The sequence below is a fragment of the Thunnus thynnus genome, chromosome 1 (assembly GCF_963924715.1).
Source record: "Thunnus thynnus chromosome 1, fThuThy2.1, whole genome shotgun sequence".
NCBI lineage: Eukaryota > Metazoa > Chordata > Actinopteri > Scombriformes > Scombridae > Thunnus > Thunnus thynnus.
In genome coordinates this window covers 26,136,788-26,161,796 of record NC_089517.1, presented here as the reverse complement: position 1 = coordinate 26,161,796, position 25,009 = coordinate 26,136,788, and the positions used below count along the sequence as shown (strand labels likewise).

General features: G+C 40.4%; 1 protein-coding gene across 3 annotated transcripts; it reads left to right on the top strand.

Annotated features, from left to right (window-relative positions):
* The first annotated feature begins 1,506 nt into the window (after positions 1 to 1,506).
* esrp2 (epithelial splicing regulatory protein 2) lies at positions 1,507 to 24,483 on the top strand. Of its 3 annotated transcripts, XM_067593279.1 has the most exons (17): positions 1,508 to 1,657; positions 1,836 to 1,988; positions 2,447 to 2,575; positions 9,915 to 10,028; positions 10,462 to 10,576; positions 10,826 to 10,921; positions 11,613 to 11,667; positions 12,180 to 12,290; positions 12,867 to 12,999; positions 13,395 to 13,437; positions 15,266 to 15,567; positions 16,492 to 16,725; positions 17,429 to 17,627; positions 18,702 to 18,906; positions 19,080 to 19,275; positions 20,753 to 20,853; positions 22,958 to 23,097. In XM_067593279.1, exons 2-16 carry the CDS (start codon positions 1,857 to 1,859, stop codon positions 20,837 to 20,839), a joined length of 2,151 nt encoding a protein of 716 aa, XP_067449380.1. In that variant the 5' UTR covers positions 1,508 to 1,657; positions 1,836 to 1,856; the 3' UTR covers positions 20,840 to 20,853; positions 22,958 to 23,097. The 3 variants fall into 3 exon arrangements, with proteins under 3 accessions (XP_067449372.1, XP_067449380.1, XP_067449363.1); XM_067593271.1 differs by lacking the exon at positions 20,753 to 20,853 and having other exon boundaries at positions 1,507 to 1,657; positions 12,183 to 12,290; positions 22,958 to 24,483; XM_067593262.1 differs by lacking the exon at positions 20,753 to 20,853 and having other exon boundaries at positions 22,958 to 24,483.
* The last annotated feature ends 526 nt before the right edge of the window (positions 24,484 to 25,009 follow it).

The following is a 25,009-nucleotide window of genomic DNA, read 5'->3' as shown; positions in this document are numbered from 1 at the left end:
CTGCCTCAATTTTACAACTTTAGCCAATTACACCTGTTGAAATGTGGACTCAGGTTATCAGTATAGTGCCACAGACAGACGGACAACGTGTATAAACATGCCGACTATGTGATGTCATGAAGATAAATGTTTTTTGCTATTGTTGTGGTGGTGAAATATCGTTATGTGTCTAGGATTTCAGCTTAAGTGTTTCCCAGTGTGTCCTTCACTACTCAGTTTGGTTCAGCTGGGAAGAGACACTAGGAATTATTCTTTAGATTGGGGGATTTAAATGAGTGAAGGGAGCTGAAGAGACAAAAACCCTTGCATTCACTAATGCCCATAGCGAGCAGAGATGGGAGTGTCAGAAGCAACAAAGCATGGTATTCTGGGAACCAGGCCAAAGACTAGAGAAAACTCCACCAGGCCAGTAAGGACCTGTGAAAACTCTAGATTTTCTAGATGTATTGTTGCTCCTTTGAAATGCCTTTTTTTCAATATGAAAGCTGCTCCGTGATAATACATATATATATATATATATATATATATATATATATATATATATATATATATTGCTGTACAGTGACACTTACTTATGCACCATATCACAGAGTGAGTGCAGCACATTGTTTTACAGGAATGACAAAGGATCACTAGTGAAAACATGGAGGATATATTGAATGATCACATACATGCTGATTCCACTGTACCTCCTTTGTTTCTGTCTATATGTCGTTTTTTTCTCTCTTTGCTCCCTTCCCTTCCTTCTTTCATTTCCTTCTAACTCTTTCCCAAAACTGTCACCCAATGAACAAAACTACAGAAACTTTGCCAGGTAGATGTAATTTAAGGCAAATCGTCCGCATGGTGGCACTATAGCTGATACAGCCTCAAACTCTTGGTGAATATTACCTTTATGTAGTGCAGGCGCGCAATATTGTATTTGCATCATGTCAGTGATGATGAAGAAGATGAAAGAAGACAGTGAAATCAAATCACATATGTTCTCTGAGAACATGAATAAAGAAATGACAGACACCCACTGTGATCCTTCAAATTGTAAGGCAGACAAAAACTTGGGACAAGAGGTTTAAGACATGCAACAAATATTAATAGGCTACACTAATGTCACATCTCACTCCCACACATCAGTTCAATATTATGAGAAACTCTGATTAAAACTCTTTTTTAGAAAATGATGAATTTCATTCTCAAGACCATTATAAGACAGACTTAATTTCAGCACAGTTGAAGTGATATAAGACTTCTTTGAAAAGAACATAATAAACCTTTAAACAGAAACTCTAAAAACATTGGTCTTTTTGGGTGTATAACATTTTGCATTTCTCCTCACTATCATTGTGAATCTGAAGTTCACGGTATATGCCTCGTGGAACCCTGGTTTGTGAGACTGCTTGCTGAGTCATCCGCTCTGACCAATGAGATTACAGCACACACTCGAGCGTCCCGCCCTCACCTTTACAAATCAGCCAATAGGCGACGCCTCTGGGACTCAGAGGCCGAGCCACACAGGTAACTCAGAAAAAAAATAGAAAGGGGAGGAAAAAAAAACTCCAGGGCTTGTTATGGAGTTCGTGTGAAAGAAACACGGATTTCCACCCTTCTCTACCAGTTAAACCAGTATCTCTGGATAGAGCACACTCAAGTACTGCAACAGGTAGAGTCTCTGACCGCAAAACTCTTTCGTTGCTCCTCTGAAAATAATCTCCCCCCTTCTCTCTCTCTATCTCCGTTTACCTCAATTGAGTTTCCAGACCTTTTGTTCGCTCTTCTTATCACTTGGAAAAAGGTGAACCCTCGTGTTATTTTTATTTGAATCTTTGCTTTAATTGTAGTTTTTACCCTTGTGGTCCCTGATGGCTTCGCACAGTGATACTCTGGTGGTGTTCTTTGGGGCAACAGCTGGTGCAAATGGGGGTAAACTGGGTTCGGATGAGAGGGAAATAATTCTCTTGGTGTGGCAAATTGTGGATCTACATGAGAAAAAGGTACGGACCTTTCTGACCCGTTCGTTGTACGGTTTCTTATGTACCTTGTGGCATAGTGTCTACCTGTAGTGGAACAGTATGTTTGACATTTAAACCAACATGGTGTGTGCTCCCTGCTGGAACCGTCTGTAGCCTGCTTTTCTCTCATGTTAGCTTAGCACCACATCAATTCTCTTGTTAGCTCACCTTTTCACAGGTGTGTGACCACTGGTTTTTTAACAAGCAGGTGAATGAGTGTAATTTCACTTAATGGAGAACACACACACCTTTTTGGTTTGGCATGTCAGCCTCTCGATATAAACAACGCTTTATTGACAATTAAGTGCTCTGTGCAACTACATTGTCAATTGTTTGTTTATTTCTTTATTAAAAGTTTATTTCCTGAATGTGGGGGGTTGTGAGCATTTCATTATTTCCACGCTGTATTCTGCGCCATGAAATGCTAAATCCCTCCGCAGGTCGGGAAGCTTCACAGATGTCTTGTCAAGCCCGACACTTTGGAGCTGACAGACCAGTGTAAAGAGGACACAGGGCTGACTTTGGACGACATCATCAAAGCTGAGCCCCTGGACAAAGCTCTGCAACAGGTGAGTCTCTCAGGATATTTAATAATGAGGGGGGATGTCAGTCACCAAGGTGAATCTTTCAATATTTTTTTTCCCACTAAGGTGCCTTTAATTTACAACAGGCCTTTTAAAAACAGTCCTGGTGCTCAGTTTCACACCAAGTTTGAAATCTCTCACTGAGGCTCTTAATCTATACAGTATGAACGCTGCAGCAGCTCATTGGTAACATGATGAGAAATTCAGGAGCTAATTAAATCTAGACAACTTTCAACTGACAGTTTTCGCCCAGAGCGAGATGTGACATGACAAGCCTGGCTCAGGTATAAAGCTGAGGAGTGTCAAATTTCCTTCATGACCTTTAAGAAAAATGGTCTTCCACCTGGATGGGATATGTCATTGGTTTGGCCCTGACAGTTAAACTGTGCTGACAGTTTGTAGAAGCTCAGGAGTCAGGATGGGTAGAGCCCGGGGCGTATGGAGATAAGGAGTCGTCGCAGGTCTAGTCTTGTCTTGGCCTGATGCATGCTGCAGACATCTGGAAGGGGGAATGTTTACCTGGGACTGCACCTCTGTTTTAGGCTGAAGGACAGACAGCAGGGGAGGCTTTCATGATCTTGGGCTTTATCCACAGCAGCTGGTTACAACACTTCTTTATGACCAAGACATGAAATTGCTCTCTGGTTTCCTCCCTGTTGGTAGGTTTGTTTTGACAAAAGCACTTATGTTGCCAAACGTGTTTTTCAGCCATCTTTGCAAGATTGTTTGCACTGGATGCACTTTCCCACCCCTCCAGTATTTTGTAGTTAAAAAACCTGTCATTATCATGGTGGACCAGTTTGTTAGGGTTAATATTAGTGCTGGTCTGAATGCCGTGCATTTATAAGAAGAGTGGTTGGGGTAATCCGTCAAAAATGGGGTTGCTTTCTTTTAAATTCTTTCTCAGGTTTTATAGCAATGATGCTGCTGTAGTTGTGACACTGAAGCAAAAAGACTGTTAACATTTCATGGGAGTTTAGTCTAAATACTGAAGTATTTTGTGCCTCAAACAGGCCTGGTAAGACTTCAGTTCCCCTGGAGGTTAGTTTGTGTGCTGAACCTTCAAATATTAACCCAAGCAATCAGCTTGTTCTTTTCATAGCTTTGTCTTGCCGGTTACTTTCTCTTACTATTGGCCATTCTTAGTTTGCTTTTATTCTTGTTGATGGAGGGAAGAAAAGAAAGAAAATGGCAATTTTTCCAGGTAGTTTGGCTGCTGTTGTTTTTTAAGGCCTTTCCAGCATATTCAGTGATAGACAGGAAATAAGCCGCTGCCTCTTATTGGTGGGCTTGTATTGACCTGTGTAGCCAGAGCCCCCAAGGGCGTCTGTTAGTTTTTCTTTGGTGAAAGATTTATAAAGGAAGAGATTAGGGCTTTAACACTAGACGCTCTTGCAATGTGCCAGTTATACTCCATGCTATTGTTGTTGTGAATGCATAATATTCAACAGGATAAGCTCTTGGTACACATGCAATTCAATATGTAAATGTTTCAGCAATTTTACACATGTTTGAAATGGAGCCGCTGTCTATTTTTCCATTAAAGTCAGTCAGTGGGCAATTTGCCAAGTCAGAACACGTTGACATCTTTTTCATGATGCTGTTCCTTTACCCAGAAACTGATCCAGAACAAAGTCAGACAAGTATAAACATTGATCTCTATATCAAATGCTATAAATTAGCTAATTTTAAGTTATACAAGAGACATGAGCATATGATGATCACTAAAACCCAATAGTGCTGCCACCTTTTAGTAGAAAAATAAGTAATCTGTCTGGAACGATTATTTCAGACTTAAACACACTTTAAGTAATTAAAAAAACCTTGTGTTAACACCTACAAACCCCATGTCCACCTGCGGAAGAATACTTGAAACAATATTAACATTTTATGAGTAATTAAGATAATTTCTTCACATCCAGTTTAGTCTTCAGCATGAGGGCTCCATCAGAACAGATCGATGTGTAATGATGATGACTATAGACGACATGTGAGTACTCGCGTGTGTACATTTTATGACTTCATCTGTGACACTTTTTATCACATTATGATGTGTGTGTTTCACACCTGCACTGCAGTGTGGGTCCTGGGAGTGGGCTGACAGTGTAACGGTAGTCAGGCTGTTGCGACACAGGCTTTGTTTCACTCCGGGACATTGACGACATGTCACAGCCTGTGTGGAGTTGCATCTGATGTGAGGATTCACACACTTTGTTGTTGTTGTTGTTGTTGTTGTTGTTATTGTGGAACTGTAACTCTGTCTTCTTTTACTCACGATATGTAATGATTTTTAACCATTTTAGACCACAGCCAGAAATGCTGACTTCTGTCTTTGGCTTTGAGTTAAGTTATAAACATTTCGTGAGATGACTTAATATGATGAGTCACATCCTAGGGTCATTCACTAAACCTGGATTTTAAGGCTACGCCAACAGGCTGCATGAAGATGACACGCAAAAATCATTTTGATTTGTTTCAGCCCAAATGTACGATGATGATAGTTATTACAGCTCATCGTCAAGGCTCTTCCATCACTGCTGGGTGTGTCTAAAGATTCCTAAGACCAAACTGTCAAATTAATCCTGCTATAAAAGCAGGATCTTAAAAGAATTTTGATCTTGAATTTTGTGCCTGTCGCTGCAATGACTATATTTGCATAAACACTGGAGACATCAGATTAAGACAGGGAATTGGAGAATATGCTTACATGCAGTGCAATAACCTGATTACTTTAAAATAACCTTTCCAGGCGTGTCTCCATTAACCTTTTAAGTGTATTAAAGATAAATGTTATGCAAGAAAACTTGGAAGTATATGACACGGAAGCTTAAAGAGATTTTTTTGGAGAATGATGGTGCAGCGAATGAACAGGCTCTGCAGCGGGAGACATGTTTTCCTGAAATTTGTACTGGTAACATACTGTTCAGCACTAGTAACTCTGTCTGTTGGTTTGTTTCAGTGTCAGTTTTAGACAGACATTTATTGAAGTTGTTTTGAATGCAAGGACACACAGCTATTAATGGTCTTTCCTTTCTTCTTGTCCAACTGTGTGTTTCATGTGCTGGGTCTTGTGATATGTGATGTAAAAATCTTTTTAGAAACTGGGTTAAACGTACTCATGGCCAAAGTTTTTCTAGCAGAAATGGATGGATTTCATTCACATGATGTTTGAGAATTTGTGTTGCTGCCAAAGACCAGCAATAGTTAGTAATAATCAACTTATTTTACCTATAAAAAGTGACACTTTAATTGTTGCAGAAATGTTAACCTCATCACACACCATTCTATCCATGTTTATTTTTCCCCAATTTCAAATTCCCATCCTGACTGTAAGCAATGGTACGACTCTTTCTGTGTCACAAAATGTGCTACGGTGGCAGTGTGTGTTTTTAGCTTTAGGTCCCTTGATCAGTTAGTTAGGGACTGGTCTGACACTCCCTGCTGCTCTTATCGGAGTTTGTTTCAGCCACCACCACCCTACCATACAAACAGTCCGGCTCCACGGGAGAGCAAACTCTGATAGGACCATGTTCAAAGGCCACTTCCTCCCCCTCATCTGTGGAAATGCCTTTTCAGGGGGTATAGTCAGATCAAAAGTTGTTTTAAGAGAATCTTTCCTCGGTAATATGAGTGAATCCTGAAATAGTTTTGGAGAAATGGATGCTATGTTTGCTTTAAACTAAAATAAATGTCTTTTCTTCTGGTAGTAAGAACATTATCATATATATGACCTGGCTGTCCCATCCCAACTGGTAATGAGTAGCCAATTTGTGACCGCAGAGCCAAGTGTGCCAGTAAGGCATGATAAAAATGTGTGTATCACTGAGTTCATTTATTATTTGTTTAAAACAGCAGTAGAGCTGTATTTTAAATGTTTCTGACAACAAGTTGCAAAAATTACAGAAAAAAAGTATGACTAATGGGATATGTGTTGTGTCTGACACGTTTCACATAAACTGTCCTTTCATGTAAAAGAACCTGTATTTTTTTTTTTCTGTGGGCTGTTTGGGCTTGAATACCTATTGTCTCCAGCAATCTCTTGTCAGTTCAAGATTTGTCTTGTGTTCAGTTTGTTTACTCAGTTTAACTTGTGGTTTTTGACACAGAGGAGAAAGGGAGAGGGTGTGTCGCTACCTCTTCCACAACATTTGCTTTTCTCTCAGTAATCCGGCTTTAGTAATTGAGCAAGGTGGAGCTGCATGCACAGCTATGAGCAAACATTAGTCCTGTAATGACTGTAAACATGGAATTGTGCCATATGGCTTTGCTTAAGATGTATCTCTGAATCAATCCATGCAACATAATTTTGGATTTTGGTGTTTATTGTTAGAACAATGAAAGCTTCAGGTATTACAATACATACAACCCCCAAAAACAAAACAAAACACAGTGTGTGCACAGAAATAGTCTTGCCTCATTCAACTGGAGGGATTTTGATTCCCAATATTGTCTTTTTTTCTTCATCTTTGCTATCGTCTTAAAGGTTTGTTTTCAGGGTGTACTGGTGAGGTGATATCTTGATACTATGCTCTGAACAGTTTGTTTGAGCATGTGGTGTATGCTTTTACTAATATTTACCTGTTATTCTTATACGTAATTTATTGTGATATAATCGTGAAGTCATGTCATGTCATGATGTCAACCAATGTGGATCCTCTTACTTATATATGGACCTGTCAATTAATAACCCCTGTATCAGATGCGGGTCACCACACCTACACCGCAATCTCACTCATTTAATTGCTTTTAGTGTCCACACTGCAGAAAAGTATTTTTCCCTCACCCTTGAATATGGGTTATTATGGGTACAGTTGATGCTGTAAAGGACATTTGTACTTAATACTACTGCAGCAGTAACCAGTTACTTCCAGCATGATAGAAAGCAGTGCTGTCAGTCAAGTCTCTTTCCTACATGAAACTCAAAAAATTGCTAGGTTTAGTTGTCTTGCTCAGGTAGTGTTTTTTTTTTTTCTTTCATCATAGGTGTCCTATATCGATAAGCTCTCTAACCATTCATGACAGCTTTGGATATGCTCATATGAGAGATGATGCCTGCAGTGCTTCACTGTGTTGTGTTATGCATTATCATTGAGTTGTAGTGCAGTGCATCCATGTGAAAAGTTTGGACACATCTTCCCGTTCACTTTAATGAGAAAGCATGTCCAAACTTCTGACTGGTACTGTCATTCTTTCCACAAAGTTTCTTATCATCCCCTGGTATAATTTGCACATGTAACGCTGTTTGGCAGCTGACTCTAACATCTCAGATATTAGAGCTTCCCACCAACATATGAACTTGCGTCTCGTGCAAAAGTGTGTCTGTATATGTTGCTGCTTTTGTTCTCACTAAAACTATGGCAAGATTTCTGGAAATTTAAAAGGGTAAATTGAGTATTGCCACTCCTGTTCCCACATGATGCCCCGCAAAACTGCAGAGACGTTAATGGCATAGCTCTGTTTTTCTCACTAATCCACAACAGCACAGATAAGCACAGAATCACAACACTGATTTTCACATTAAGTTCAGTGACCAGTGATTTTATAGTTCTGCTGGTGTTCATGGGCCCCAATGAAACTCCACAGTAAATACTTTTGTCAGGTTGATCATTTTTATTTTTCACTTTTCTGGCCATCCACCCCAAATCACCTAAATGTAACCCTGAAGCATTTTTTCCTTTGTCAGCAGCTGGTTGGTGTTGCCAAATAGCGCTGCACTTCTGTCTGACTGTTAGGGAGCATGCCCCAACACGTACCTCTAATACTCTCTCACTGTCTGAAGATCTGTCATATAGAGCCAGTGGCCATGTGAAACTTCTGCCTCTTGTCAGTCACAGGGATTTAGGTGGTCCCAACATGCAAATGGTCTAATTTTGCCGTCAAAGATCATGACTTTGAGGGTTCAGGGGGGAAAAAACAAAACATTAACTTTCTGAACTGGCCAATGACGCGAGCAAAAGGTATTCTCCATCTTGCATTGTAACAATGAGCAGCAAGTGGTATTAATGCCTTCAGAAAAGTTTAAAAATTTCAGTTTTATGCAAAGTAGTCTTGGTGGGACTTGGGTATGACATACTGACTCACCATATCCTAAATACGCTGTGTTTGTATGGATTAATTTGATGTTCAGTGTCAACCAACTGGATCTTAGATGGGTGGTTGTGGCATATCAGTAAGAGAAATGACAATTTTGCTCAAGAAGTGAGAATTATAAATTATTAGTCACAGTATATTTCAGAGGCCCGATTCCGTGCACAGCATGGTGATCTAAATCAAACCTTGTTATGTGAAAGCTAATCTCACTGAGAATCAAATGTAGCTCACTCATCTAGCAAGCCAACAGCCTTTGACTTTTGTCATACTATTTGGTGGACCAAACTAGTGCAAAAAGGTGAGCAAATATTAGATTTGATTTCACTACAGGACTTAAGTGAGATGTCTATGCTGCTCTCTGTCTGCTGGATATTTTGGCTCAGATGGTGTTAGTTTATTTTGGTGTCTTTTGTAGCATTTGTGGTCAAAATTAGCTTAACAAGACTTTTAACCTTTTGATTTTTTTTTATTTAAAACTTGCCTGCCTTTGAAGGCTAATCATCAAAAATCTGAAGAAAATGATTTAAAACATTTTTAGAAATGCAGCACTCTGACCTAGGATGTCATTAGCCTCAGTTTATGTTGATATTGAAGTGACGGCCTCTGTTGACAGTTAAATGCTGCCAACAGGTTGACACAACACAAGGAATGGGGCTCACTGTATGTGGTAGTTCTAAATAATGTGCTTATGTGGGATGTGCTGGTATTTAGGTTTGTGTGTTGTAGCCATCAGAGTTTACATAAAGTGGAGATGGACAGGTTGGACTCGTATGGGTAGTTTTTCCTCTTGTCTGACTGCGTCTGTTGGTCGTGATCCTGATAAGTGGTGTGATCATTCCTGTCCTTTTGTGTGCTCCCTCCCTCACTAGGTAAACACTAAAACCTGTTAAACAAGCCTTGTTCCTGATGAGAAACACACACAGACAGTCACAACACCACCTTCACTTGTCTGCCCTTCAATTTCCACTTTGTCCACTGTGTTTTTCTCACTTTTTTTTTTGCAAAACAGATATTTGAACCAAATTTGACCCGTATATTGTTATGTCACAAAATGTTTGCAAATTAATAGGAGTGGGGTAAGCTTAAGTAAATGACCTTATTAGATATATTGAGCATATTAAGATTCAGTATTGATAGTCCTGCTTTCCTATGATGGGTGAAATTTCTTTGACTGTTAGACATTGTAATAATTTCCATATTTAATTGTATCTATTCTCTCTGTTTCATTATGCAGTTCCAGCAATCGGTGTCATCAGAAGTGAAATGCCTCGGCAGAAGCTCTTACACGCTTTGTGTCAACAGTCCCCTTGTCATTCGACAGGCCCTCCACCCCGAGGCTTCCAAAAAGGTAATTAATGTTTCTTCTTGTATCTTGTTAGAAAATGAGAATTAATTGCTTTGATTAAAAAAAACAAAAACAAAGTTGTAAATACATACAGTATGTTTCCAATAGATGTTTTTTTTGCTAATTGCTGAGCACTAGCATGTCATGCTCTGCCTTGAAATACCAGAAACCCCACTAAACCAACAAGTTACGGCTTTCATGGCTCCAGTGAGCATGTCCACATGTCTTATATGTTAGTGTGTGATAAACACATTCATAACACCCATAATAAGTAATGCATTTCTTTTGAGTTTGTGTTCCTAGTTACAGCTCTGACACTGCTCTTCTGAATTCTCTCTTTTTCACCTCTTTGTCTTGTTAGCTTCCTGGTGTATCTGATATCATTATCTGCTGTACTGCCATACTAAATCCTTTGTTTTTTGTCTCTTTCTTTTAGAATCTTGTCCTTCCTGAATGTTTCTTTTCATTTGTGGACGTGACAAAGGAGTTTCACAAATGCTGCCCCAATGCCGGCCCTGTGCAGAAGCTCACACTCTCCTCCATGCTGGAATGTATCCATTACTAGTCTGTACATGTTGTCTGACATTCACTTAAACTGTATCTGTAGCCACATCATGTTAATCAAGTCATAAATACTCTTAAGTTTATAGACTTTTAATTTCTTTGCTAATTCAGTTCAGGTGTACTGATGTAAAAGGATGTCGACACAAATTGCTAATAGCAAAAAAACATCAACAAGTAGTTCAAAGTTAAAATAACAGACAACTAAAACCGGACAGCGTCCTTAACTGTGCATGCAGATGTTGGCCTTCCCGCTGAGTCAGAGCAGTTGATGGGGGTGAGGGAGGTGAGGAGCATGGTGCAGCTGACACTCTGCATCCTGGCTGAGCCGTACAGTAAGTAATCGCCAGACTTTGTATCTATAATGATTAGACGCGGAATGCCTCTGAGCTTTTGGGCGCTGCCCTAAACTCTGATCTACCTGTGCAGAGAAAGCAGAAAAATACCTGGTCAATATGACAATCAATGAAGTAGCGTGCACTGTTATCAAGGAGCTCGCAGCGTAATGTTAACCTACTTTTACTACCAGATTGTGGGTTTATATAATCAGCACTGTGGCTGTGTCATTGCTGAGTCGGAAAACCTGTCTTGCATGTTTTTATTTTCTGGAAACTGGAATCAAGCAGACTTTGATAAGAAAGAACAGTTTATGTACAATATGTTGATCATATTATTTCCATTTTGTTTCCAGGATGTTTTTCAGTGTAACCAGCTCTTGAAAATGTGTGTTAAAAGCAGCAAACCCTCTTATTGTGTGCTATTACCTTTTAGATGTCTTCGTGCAGTAGGGATATATGATTTGAAGGATGTTACAGTGCAAATAAATCAATATCTGATACTTTTCATCTTGGCTGTGTCAGTCCCCTCTGGCTTTACCCCCTTAATAACAGCAAAGTATGTCTTTGGGTGTGATAAGTAACAGGAATGCAGAGTGGTCAGAACGTGTTCACTGCTCAAGAAAGAGAACATTGTTTTGGACACATTTAACAATACAATTTTCCTTTTTTTTTAATTTTCCTTTTTCAGATCACACATTTTCCTGTGTTGAAACAGTGAAGTACAAGTTTGATTCTGGCACATGGTATGTATGAGCTTTTCAATAGATATACATCTTTGTGTGTGTTCCTGTCACACCTGTTTGTAAGGAGTGTTGTTTACAGACTAACCCCCCCCCCCACCCCCTCCCCCACCAGCCGTATTCAGACCTCAGGGCCCTTAGCATTGATTACAGCAACAAGGATACCACAAGTGTGTTATTAAAGCAGTCCAACTTTGCCATCAAGCGCTTACCTGGCTATCTAGTAGCAGAGCACGAAATCCTGCTGTTCTCAGACAGCCAAAAGCCCATCACCTTGACAACCCCCTGACATTTAATCATGGGAGTGTGTTACTGTGTTAAGCACTTACTGTGAGTGGCCTCTCTGTCTACAATCTGTGGTCAGTTTGCTCACATTTAACAAATAGGTTGCATCTAATGTTATATTCTAGTATCTGTGGAGATGCTTTAAATAATATGTGCTAGTAATTGTTCCTTTCTCATTACTGTCAGAATGCCATTAATGTTTTTCTCCCCCTACATGGTGTTTGGTGCAGCAGTAAGACAGAGCCAGTGGACAGTGAGACAGTCATCAGAGCACGGGGGCTTCCATGGCAGTCCTCAGACCAAGACATTGCTCGCTTCTTTAAAGGCCTCAATATTGCCAAGTATGTTAGACTTGCATTTTCCAACAGCTCTGTCACTCCATTAAGCTTTATTTAGCTTCTGTTGCAGAGGAACATTTTACAAAGGGATATTAAGAGCAGATTTGTGGCTTTTTTTTTTCCTTTTTGAAACTGTTTGTGCGATTGCAAAATTTGTTTTGAAAATTTCAATGTTTATAGGTCACATAAAACACTTTTTTTTTCTTTTTAAATACACAATGAAACCTTCCAAGGTCTGGGTTTATTGCTAATATCTTGTATTTAAAGGTACTTGTCATTTTTTATACAGAAGAGTGAAATGGTCACCTCAATTTGATAGGTGTTCCCTTAAGCTAATAAAAGCTCTGATTACAATGTGCAGCAGAAGGTGTAATCTTGTTAAAATGTCAGATAATCACAAACATTTTTGGAGGCATTAGCTGATGCTGAATACCCACTTTCCACTTTCCTACTTTCGATAACCATACTGTTCAAAACCTGCCATGAAGCAGAAGTGTGAATCTAAAGGCAGAGGGGAAGTTTCAGTTTTATACCTGGTTGTAGCTCCATGTCCTTATCTGTACTGCACCTGTGTTTCAGAGGTGGCATTGCCCTGTGTCTCAATGCTCAGGGCAGGAGGAACGGCGAGGCCTTAGTTCGCTTCATCAATTCTGAACACAGGGACCTGGCGCTGGAGCGACACAAGCACCACATGGGCAGCCGCTACATCGAGGTTAATCTCAGCATTTATTTCTTGTTCATTCATAATTGTGATGTGTAGTATAGTTTTGTTTGTTTTAAATATACTTGGCTGAACACTAGTCCCCTTTTCTAAGCCCTTTGACTGTCAGTGTGGGTCTGTTAAATGTCTTCAGTCTAACTAACTAAATGATCCTAAAGCCTCATCAGGGCCAGATTACAATGAACGGTGAAGCTTCAGCAGCATTTCTGATAAGGCATTTAATAAAACGGGCTCAATATCAGTTAAAAGCTATGGCCCAGATGACATCAGTGCTGTTTTTTTTTTTTTTTTACTGTTTTTATTTTGTTTATTGGAGTGAAGATCTTTCAGATTAAATGTTACATCTGTGTTAGTTTATGGCTAAATCCACTCTTCCATCTTCTCAGGTCTACAAGGCCACAGGAGAGGAATTCCTCAAGATTGCTGGAGGTCAGATTTCAGATTTTTTTTTTTCCCCCCTCCTCTGTGTGTATGAAGAGTCATTGTGAATGGCTTTCTGTTAGTGTCTGGCACCCTTTTTATTTCATGGCTTTTTCTGCATCTTTGAGGAAAAACAAGACCCTCCCACATCTGTAAAAGAGCAGCTCTGTAGTGACTGTAGAAGAAGGGATCTCATTTTTGCTCTGGCGCTCTCTCCTATTACCTGTGTCTTTGCCTCATCCCAGTGACTCTCCAGCAGCTTATCTTAGACTAATGAAAGACGCTTTGTGAGAAGCTTCCCCCACTGCCCCCCATCCCTTCCTCACCTTCTCGTCCTTAGCCCAACCCTTAGAGGCCAGTTAGAGAGAGATTTTACTCTTGGCTAACAGCAGCTCACCTGTTCAGTTCAGCCTCAAGCTCCACTCCCCTGTGGGAGAGATGGCTGATGGCCGGTGAAAGGACAAGCTCAGTGCTGATACAAAGGGGGTGTGAAGAGACAAAGGCAGGGCCCGGGGCCTCTGGACCACAGAGCAGCGGCCAGCGGTAACACAGAACAGAGATAAGTGACAAAGAAAGTCACTCATAGCAGATAACTTACAGTGGCTGCCAGTCTGAATATGGACTTTACTCATGAGTTAAGATCAATACAGATTGACAGCACATTGGACTTTAAGCAAATAGTTCAAGCAGACGACGTAGCTGCAGTTATCGAGAGAAATCAAAGCAGTTCATAGTAAAAATGTTAACAGATGTTTATTCCAAAACATTTAGTGTACCAAAGGAGGAAAATTAGATTTCATATTCTACATTTTTTTACTTTAATTTGAGGATTTGTTTGACCTTTTAACATTCAATACAAATAATCAGTATGGGCCCTGAGTCTCCTGTCTAGTAGCAGAAGAAACAGAGACACATTTTCATAGCTCTGTTCAGATAAAGATTATGGCTGGCTAGTCAGTAAAACCGTTTTTGCCTGAGCAGTAACATTCAAACAATGAGCCACTGAACTTTATATCAACAGTGTTGTTTATTACACTCACTAAATGACAATTATATCTTTTGATTAGTAATCAGAATGCAATTCTTTATCTGGCTGGAGATGTAGTTTAATTTGCTGCATCAACTGGATACTTTCTACATACAAAAGGTAAAGTTGAAATAAAACATGACACTGTGAGCAAGAGTTAAATGTGAGATAGGAGAAGACTTTTTGTTTTTACAGTCTCTGTTGCACGGGCATGTAGGTTTTCATATCCTCTCAGTTTTTGCAAGTCAAACCTCAAACTAATCATCAAATTAATCTTGAACTATGATAGTCTAAAGAGGACATGGTTCAGATGGTCGGTCCTGTGCACACATCAATGGGCAAAGCCAGTGTGACACATTTTGGTTGCAGACCAGCCATTTCAGCTGTATGAACACTTTTTGCTGCAGTCTGCTACTCTGCTGCCTAACCACTGGATGGTGACACTATAACATTCCTGACTTGGTTCACTTGGTACTGTTTTTCAGAGGGTGGCAGAGGTCACATCTTGCAATGGTGCGTAACATAATCAAACATGTTAATACTAGAATAAAAACTTGCCACATAACTGAAAATAGTTTTGGTGCAGACTTTGTAGCCAAGAAAAGTCAAAGAATTTTACCTCTTGGATATTATCAGATTATTTGTTTATATTATCTGGTTACAGTTTACAATAGATATATTCCTGATAGAGAAAGTTATCCATGTCGCTCACTCCTTGTTTGAAAACAAACTGATGAGCGACACTGGGATTGTCTTATTTTCCCAGTAGCTGAAGTCAGGTGTTTGATCTTTGCTATTCTCTGACACCAGGTACATCCAACGAGGTGGCCCAGTTCCTGTCCAAAGAGAACCAGGTGATTGTCCGTATGCGGGGGTTGCCGTTCACCGCTACACCCCAAGAAGTGCTGGCCTTCCTCGGTCCCGAGAGCCCGGTCACAGATGGCGCCGAGGGTCTGCTATTCGTCAAGTACCCTGACGGACGTCCCACTGGTGATGCCTTTGTGCTCTTCTCTTGTGAAGAGTATGCCCAGAATGCCCTGAAGAAGCACAAGCAGATCCTGGGGAGGCGTTATATCGAGCTGTTTCGGAGTACTGCAGCTGAGGTGCAGCAGGTAAAATCTTTTAACTGTCTGGGCTGAAAAAGTCTTGGAGCTGTAAGTTCAAATTTCATCAAAAGTGCTCTAGGATTCAAAATGGATGTACTGTAAGAAATCTAGAGGCTAGGGATGTGGTTTCTAAAGAAGGTGGCGGTCCTTTAAATAAAATAATTGATTTTAAGCCCCTATGTTTGGCAGCACTAAGTGTCCCGAGAAAGGTGAGTGCTTGGTAGCTGATGCTTTGCTCTGACTGTTCCATACAGACAACAACAAAGTCCTCTTTCAGAGGTCAATAAAATGTTGCACATAATTCTGTTTCAAAAGAACATTGAGACTTGTAAATAAGAAGAGGGAACTTGTGGCTTTGGGTTTCTATTTGAGACACACACATGCCAATGTTTTTTTCTGCCAGCAATTGGAGTACTTTTTGATACAAAACAAACTAATCATGATAAAAATTCATGCTTTTTATTTATGTATTACATTTTGGGGTTTTTTGCAAGTAAGGCTCTGGAGAAAGACTCTTTCTCGTCAATGAAAAATCAAAAAAGTCCCTTTCTATTTGTGATACAAATCAACATGGGCTGAGGTTCACAGCAGCTGCTTCCCCTGCCAGCAACATTTCCAAAGAGAGGATGTTATGACAACATAGAGAAGTGAGCAAACACAGACTCAGAAATATGTGACGAAACATTATTTCACAATGTAAATTTCACTGTGAACTTATTTTCCTTCTCATCTGATTTTGCAGAAATGATTCTGTAACTGTAGTCAAGCTTCTCATTGACACTGCAAAAATTGAGGTGGAGTTTGGTGTCTAATGGGACAAGGTCAACAAAGTTCATTAGAGTGTTGACTGTAGGGGATTACAGATGTATGCTAAAAATTAACTGTGTGTGTTTTGGTTCATCATCACCATTCCTCTTTTGTGTCTACCAGGTCCTGAACCGCTACATGTCCACCCCACTGATCTCCACACTGCCCCCTTCACCCATCGTGCCTGTCCCAGTCCTCGCCTCACCTTCCTTCCTTTCATCAGCCAGCAGCACCCGTGACTGTGTCCGCCTCCGTGGTCTGCCCTACACCGCTGGCATTGAGGATATTCTGGAGTTCATGGGAGAGCACACTGTTGACATCAAACCCCATGGAGTCCACATGGTCCTCAACCAACAGGTCAGACTGGTGGGACACACATGTACATGTAAATCTGCAGGTTTTAAAACTATGTTAAATGTCATCCCCATTCATTCCATGTCAAATATCAACTCTGGGAGTATTTGAGGTAGGTCTACTGTATGATTCTTGTTGTCCAAATACAGCAGGCGCAATGCTTATGCTGCCTTTACTGTTCGCTGTTTATCATTTGCTGTCCAGATTTGTTTTCTGCACAAATGTGATGCTGTTCAGAGTCTCCAACTACCACATGAACGCAGCATTATAGTTATGATAAAACAAAAATTGAATGGTGAAAATACCAGATCCATGTCACCCAAGAAGACCAGATCTATGCCTTCTGGTGAAGGGCTCAGTTTGGGATTGTATGCTAGCTCTGGACCAGGGATATTGACTAGTATTTGAAATCAAATACTAAATGTTAACTTGTGGAAATCTCATTGGGTCAAATGTTTTTTGGGGATTTTTTTGTATGTTTTTAACAGACAAATTTCCTCTATCTAATGTTTTTTAATTATATGCATTATATGATATATTTAATATCTCAATCTGTGACAGATTTTGGTAAAATGTAATCTGATATCCCAGTACTGTCTTTTCACCAAATTTTAGCCATCAGATAATTTACAGTAAAAATGTCAGAAAAATGGATTTGTGTTCAACTGTTTGTAATGTCCCTTTTCTTCATCTCTTCTCTCTGCAGGGTCGGCCCTCTGGTGATGCCTTCATCCAAATGAAATCACCCGACAGGGCATTTATGGTGTCCCAAAAGTGCCATAAAAAGACGATGAAGGACCGTTACGTGGAGGTGTTCCAGTGCTCCACAGAGGAGATGAGCATCGTCCTGATGGGAGGAACCCTGAACCGCAGCGGACTCTCCCCTCCACCCTGCAAACTTCCCTGTAAGTTAATTAAGCCACCAGTGAAGGTTCTTTTCTTTTGATTATGGTGATAATTGAAATTGATCAGTTAGGATTTACTATATTTACAGTCATTTTTTTTAACCTGTTGGGACACAGAAATGCTGCCTGATCAAGTATGCAGACAGATATTTGTTTTGTTTTTTGAGGGGAGCATTTTAAGACTTTATTACAGTGACTGCACAGAGTAGACAGGAAACAAAGGGAAGAGAGAGAAAGACGGGTATGACATGTAACAAAGGAATAAATAAATAGAATATAAAACTATTACTCTGTCTTCTTCTGACACAAGGATGCCAGTTTCGACTGGACTGAATTCAACTCAAACTCTGTACTTTGCTCTGTGCAGCTCATATCTGCCTGTGGTGCTGGAGATTAGATTGGCAGCCACGAGAGAGCGCTTTTATTTTTTTACTTTTCTATGTATTTCTTTTTAATAGTCACTGATCAACTTCCCTTTACTATTTTCATCTAAGACTCAAATAGTTGTCTGACAAAGGCGTTTTTGCTTTTTCACGTATATCATCATTAGAATTAGTTACAGTAAAAAAATTTCACCCCGACTAACCTGGAAACACTACAAGGTCAGCAATGTTGTGTGTCACCGTGTTCCCTGGTTGGTGCTGAGGGTGACCACAGTCACCCACAGCCTCACACTGATAGTGGTTGTTTGTAGGTAAATATATATACCGTCATTTGTGTTTGTTTACATTGTACGCATGACAGCCTGAAGGACACAGTAAGCTTCCGGCATGCAGAAGCTTTTTTCAGACTTTCCGGTTGAATGTGTTGTTAAAAGGAAAAATCTGTAGGTTTTTGTTTTCAGTGTTGGTCTTAATTGTATAGTTTTGTCATTGTTCGTATCTATTGTAACATTCAACTAATCAATGCTCTTGGTTGAGACCTGAGTATTCAGTGACACAAGTAGAGAGTTTAAAAATTGAATTTATGGATGTTTAAACTATTCATATAGCTCATAATAAACTTCACTGCTGGCAGGACTGTGCTTGTGCTGTGAACAGGCATGTAAATGACTACATCTGTCTCTTCCTGTAGGTCTGTCTCCCCCCACAGCTTACGCCGCGTTCCCCACCCCACCTGCCATTCTCTCTGATGCCGCCCTCTATCAGCCCCCCCTGCTGGCTGCTCCTAGACCCCATCAGACCACCACACACAGCCCCGCTCACACTCTGGCTTACTACCCCCCTCAGCCACATCTGTACATGAACATGAACATGAACTACACCGCTTATTACCCCAGGTTAGTGCATCAGCAGCTACAGCTAACTGCTAGGTCAGCGGAGAAAAAATATGACAAAAATGACAAATGTGCTTAGACCGGTCCTCCTATTCTTTACCACTTACACTTCATTCAGCTTGGCTCTCTTCTTCTCTCACTCTTCATCTCCTCCATCTGCCATCCTCTCTCTCCAGCCCCCCAGTTTCTCCTTCCACAGTTAGCTACTTTGCAGCTCCACCAGGAGCAGTAGCAGCAGCAGTCGCAGCCCAACCCCACCCTGCTGCAGCCGCCTCTCCTGTGCTGCCCCAACCTGGCGCCCTGGTCAGGATGCAGGGCCTGCCCTACAATACTGGAGTCAAGGACATCCTCAGTTTCTTCCAGGGATACCAGGTCAGTACTTCTATAGATCTAGAAGCTGCCTTGTATCAGTACATTGGTGTTTGCAGGGATGTAGCGGGCATCCAAATATCAGCCACTTGATAATGACAGTGAATTTAAATGCCGACCAGGTTAACCGCTGTCAGTGTTTTTAGCTGTATTTTGTTGATTGTGAACTCTTCTCACAGTCTGCAACTCCACATGAAGAAGTTTCAGGGTATCAGACCTCTGAACTTTTCCCCTGTATCCATTGGTGCTTTTTATCGCAGAATCACACTACAGCAGTATTCAATTAAGGGACATGTGTGCACTTGTGTGTGCCCCTCCCCCTTACCCCATCATTTTTTTTGCCGCCAGGCCAGATTAGGTGGAGTCCTCTGAAGCAGGTATGTACCCTAACAGGTGTGGCTTCAGACAGGGAGGGAGAGGAGAGGGGTGGGGTTTGAGGTGGAGGGGTTGTGTTGTTTGAACAGAGTTTGGGTTCCGCTTTTGGTCTTTATGGCTCTTGTCATTTAGTACTGCTACAACCCGTATACTATGAACTCTGTGTGTGTGTCAATTTCAAGTCAAGTCAATTTTATTTATATAGCGCCAAATCACAAGAGAAGTCATCTCAGGACACTTTGCACATAGAGCAGGTCTAGACTATTCTCTTTATTTACAGAGACCCAACATTCCCTTATGAGCAAGCACTTGGCGACAGCAGCAAGGAAAAACTCCCCTTTAGTGTGTGTGTGTGTGTGTGTGTGTGTTTGAGAGGGAGAGTGAAGCTGACACCACTTCTGACTGTTGGCTGAACTAGAGTAATTCTATCCCTAATGGAGTGAGTGTGTGTTTTCTGGCTGCCGTAGAGTTTCTCACACCGGCCCTGGGTGAGAAAATAATTGCCACACCAGCACTGGTGTCCTTTAACCACCAGTCTCATGCTTAATCACATTGGTGGTTCCTTTTATCACCACATTTTATTTCTTCAGTTTTACGCAGAATAGTTACGGCAACAAGATGGTTGTCACAATCAATATGCTGTGACGAGCTAATTATATAACTATTATATATAAAATAGAATAATGAAAAAGTAACATAAAATAACAATACCAGCAGTAACATATTGATAAAAATAATAATTACATAAAATATTACATCTAGAAGGGCCAGGGGAAACAAAAGAAAAAGACAAGGGGAAAAAGAAAGGAAAATAAATAAGTAAAATAATAATAAAGAGTCAGTGGTGTCAGTCAGTAGCACACTGTGTACGCAGGATTATGCAGAGGTCACATCTCACATTATCTATGCACTCTGCATGGTTCAAATGATGCCTGGACAGCCAGTATTTGGTGTGTGTGTGTGTGTGTGTCATTGGTTTGGTGTGTTAGTTTTTTTTTTTTTTTTCTAAGAGTGTATACCTCTGCATCGTCTGTGCATCCATAACTGTGTGTCATCATGGAGACTCCCACCCCTGACTGTCCGTTCATTATTATGCTATCTGTAGTACGCCCCTGATGAGTACAGCGGCGTGGTTCAGATGAACGAACAGGCCAGGAGTCTGATTCAGCCCAAAGAATGGCTTTGTCTTTAGGGACTCACCCCAAGGTAAGAAGAGCCTCCAGACCAGAGAACCAGAATGGACAGAAAGGGCATTTCCTTGACTATCATTAGGTCGTTTGGGTCACTGAACTGCCCACTAAGCACTGAGTTGGTGATTTGCAAAATGTCTAGAGGTCAAGCTTAGATTTGGGCTGAAGGATGAAAACTTTTTTAAGTGTTTGGTTATATTTAAAAATTACATTTCTATGACTATATAATACTTTGGGGACATGCTCTACATTGCTAATATTTTAACTTCCAAATCACCAGTGCAGTGTTTACTTGGTGTTTAACCTGACTAATAAGACCACTGATGAGTCACCAAATCTCATACATTTTGCAAAGAAAAAATTTTAATTTGGTTTTGAATTCATCAATCAATATATTTGGTTACTGTTGCAATCCACACATTACAGAAACATCGTAGCTTCCCAAATATGGCCGACATGAAATTTCACAGATTGTGTCCACTATGGACAATTTGTGGGACTCAAATTGATGCTGCAGTGGAGAAATGTTTCTCTTATGAGAACTCAGCTCTCTAACATAACCCAACATACAAATGCCTACCAGATTACACATGAACAGGACCAATCTGAACTGGAATGCCCAATCTAGCCATCGTGGTTCTAAGCTCCTGACCCAGCATGTCAGCCTGTCTGCTTCCCAACCGAATCTGCCACATAACCTTCATGAATCTGTCTCTCCTGCTAGGACTGTTAGGAGTGCTGATTCTGGATTCCTGACCGACACTTTTGACCAAAGAAATATGCTGTATGCAGAATTTATGATATATCAGAGACACTTATTGTTTTTGTATAGTTATTTCAGGCCTATGAAGTGACTCCTGGTCAAAGCCGTGGTCTCACACCTGCTAACTGTAGATTACCGGTTCAGTTTTACAGCTTTTACAATAACTGCCTCCTGTAGATAATTTGCATGTGGCATTATTTGACACCCGCTCATGGCAGGAAGTTTGGTATTGACAGCACATGGGTTTGGCTCTAATAACAGGAAAATCTAAAGATCAAATTCTGCAGCAAGTTAGTGTCAATTCAGTACGTCTTTTTCAGCTTTTAGAATGTGTAAAGATTTGAAAAACAATATCAGGAAAATGTCATAACTATCATTAAACATTCTGTGTTCAACAGCAGGGCCCGCAATCTGCAGGTTTTTCATTCAAACCGAGCAATAGTGTTCATGAATTCACTGGCTAAACCTTAACTTGATGAGGAATTAAAGAGTTAAATCACTCAGGTGTTCTGGTTGGAATGAGAGCCTGCAGACTGCTGGTACATGATGGCCCGTCCCTGATCTACAGCGATGGTGAAAAATATTTGTATGCTTGTTCTTAGACAGAATTGAGACCTTCACAAACCACTGAGCTTTTTAATAGTGACTAGTTGATATACAACTTATTTTTGTGTATTCTACATCATCAGCTATAGAATTTAGTTTGATACAAACATGTATTCTTGATTTCTGTCCTTTATGTTATATTTTACCAAATTACTATGTAACCATCAATCAAGCACTAAACATTAGATACTTTCACGTTGCTCCTGCTATCATACATATTGATTTAGGATCACTAACGAGTAGTTGGTCTCGATTCAGCACTCCTACATTAAATCACTTTATGACTTGATCATTTCCAGTGAACAGTATCCCGAACGCCATATCTGACCCACACTGTCTCCCTCTCTCATGCTCTGAAATGTGATTGTCCAACATGGAACGGAGTTTACTCACTTAATCATCAAGTTGTTTCATATCTGCATGTCTTTCTTTTTTTTGCATCAGACTTGATTTTCGATGCAAGACGTGGATGCATGCGAACTAATGGTTAATTAATGTGCCTGCGTTGTGGGCTTCAGATCCTGTGGGAACAGCATGTACTCTGCTTTTTCTCTTCAAGCTCTGCCCATTAATCTTTTTTTCCAACCTAACTGGACCAGTTTGATAAGATGACTTTTCTCATGGCATTGTTCCTCCTCAGCTTTATGGGCTCCCCCTGGTGTTTTCAAGGCGCCACTGCATGAAATGGAAGCGATAATTACTTTGTCTTCTTTGTTTTTGTCTTTTTTTTTTTCTTTTTCTCTTTCTACAGCTCCAGCCCGACGCCGTTCTCATCTTGTACAACTTCAGTGGCCAGTGCAGCGGCGAGGCCTTGATCACCTTCCCTAGCGAGGAGATGGCCAGGCGGGCCGTAGCCGAGCGCTCCAACCATCCCTTCTACGGCCAGCAGGTCCATTTGGTCTTCTGTAACTGACCACTAGTCCTCCATCTCTCTCCATCTCCCTCATTTAACCTCCCACAGAAGAGCACTCGCTTTCTGAACAAACCTCTTCAGCAACAACTTTTGCTTTCCCATCGGAACAGGTTCCAGTACAGCTACTGAACCTCTACCTCCTCCCTGATCTGCCATAATGCTGGCCCCGACACTCCTGAAGCTGCTGTTGGAGTTTTGTATTGTTGCCATGTCTGCTTCACCATCCAGCTCCTCAGGTGAAGCAGCTGAAGTCATTCATGTTGGGCTAAATTTCAGGTGAAAGTCTTGCGTAGCGTTACTGTGTATCTGCTCTTACTGTAATAGCTGGTTGTTGAGACGTGATGGTGTGGAGCCTGGAAAAACCCATGTCAGTGTCTCTGCTCAGCCACATCTGCATGTATATTTATACTCTATATACAGTATGTGTCCTTCATAAAACTGTACAGATGTTCATCCTGAAATGCTTGACACTGCTTCCACCTTACACAAGCGTTCTTCTGCACGACCTTTTCTGTATATTTCTGTTTCACTTTATAACACTACAAGACTTTTTTTTTTCCTCAGAGTTTATAATCCTTTGTGTTAGCGCTACGCAAACACAGCTGTGTGTATGTACATGCACAATGTTTATTGATTTAATGGCCTCCAGCAGTGTATTGGTGCCATTTAAAAAGAGAGAAAAAGCCATAGACTGACTTAGACTACTGAAAACAAAGAGACTGTTCTTCTCAACTGTCTTGGAGTAATTTAAACTAGTGTTGAGCTGCAGGGACTGTTGGTTAAAGAGCAATATTACAGATGTGCCAGTGTACCAGCTAATTTTTGTATTTTTGTCTGTCTGTAAAAACCATTTATGTTTGACGTATGTCATCTGTCTTCAAGCACTACAGATTTCTTTTTGCTCTAATCAAAGCTTTAAGGAACTGAGCATCTTTATCAGAGTAGCATAATCAGTTGATTCTATTTTTACTAATCCCATTTCCTTACAAATTGGAGATTTTGTTAATAAATGTAAAAGACCTGAGGCGTCTCCTGATGCCTTTTATAATTATTGACCTCAACTACGGTATCTTCTGTTCTTATTTCCAGACTCTTCACAGTGATCAGTCTGTAGCATGCCTTGATTTCTGCTTTTGAACAGAGTACTGTGTAAAGCTTTTCATGTGACAGGCCTGCTGACAGCTGTCCAAGCTTTTTTCGTCATCACTGTGCCTACACTACCCAGAGTGCAATACTGGCCCAAATAAGGCTAGGTCAACCTCTGGTGGCAGAGGAGATATTTGTTTCTTTTGTTGCAAGTTTGAGACTTGTATGAATTTAGAACTGTGTATAAGACTGTAAACAATAAAAAATGTTGACAATAAGCAGTGTTTCATTTGGTCTCATTCAGAGAGATGGGCACATGATTTAATGTAACATGACTTTAAACATCCTGATGTTTAGACTATAGGTGTCTGTCATCAAACATTGTAACCAATAACACAATACACACCATATTATTACTAGGAGGTGAATTTGACACCCATACATACAGTGAAAGGCACATTGTCAATGAGCACCATCCCAATATTCCTGTATCTCTTTCAAAGCATCCTTACATTTATTTAAGAGTTGGTTTAAAGTTGGCAGTGTCCACTTAACATAGAACAAAAAGCAATCATCATTTATTACTATAGATACAGACATAGCATGGGCCTGGCATACAGTAGATTAAAGATCTCTGTAAGAACGTTTGCATCCTTTGAACAACTAAATGAATTGTTGCCAGAGTTCCAAGAGAAAAGTATTATTTAAACAAATACAGCAGTATGCATTGCTGTCTGTTTACAGGTTCAATTCTACCACTAGGGGGCATAAAATGAAAGACTTTCAGATTCTATACATTTTAAA

Coding starts and splice junctions, on each gene's coding strand:
- esrp2 (XM_067593262.1), top strand. CDS start 1,857: ATGGCTTCGCACAGTGATACTCTGGTGGTGTTCTTTGGGGCAACAGCT. Junction 15,568..16,491: donor CTGCAGCTGAGGTGCAGCAG/GTAAAATCTTTT, acceptor TGTGTCTACCAG/GTCCTGAACCGCTACATGTC. Junction 19,276..22,957: donor GTTTCTTCCAGGGATACCAG/GTCAGTACTTCT, acceptor CTCTTTCTACAG/CTCCAGCCCGACGCCGTTCT.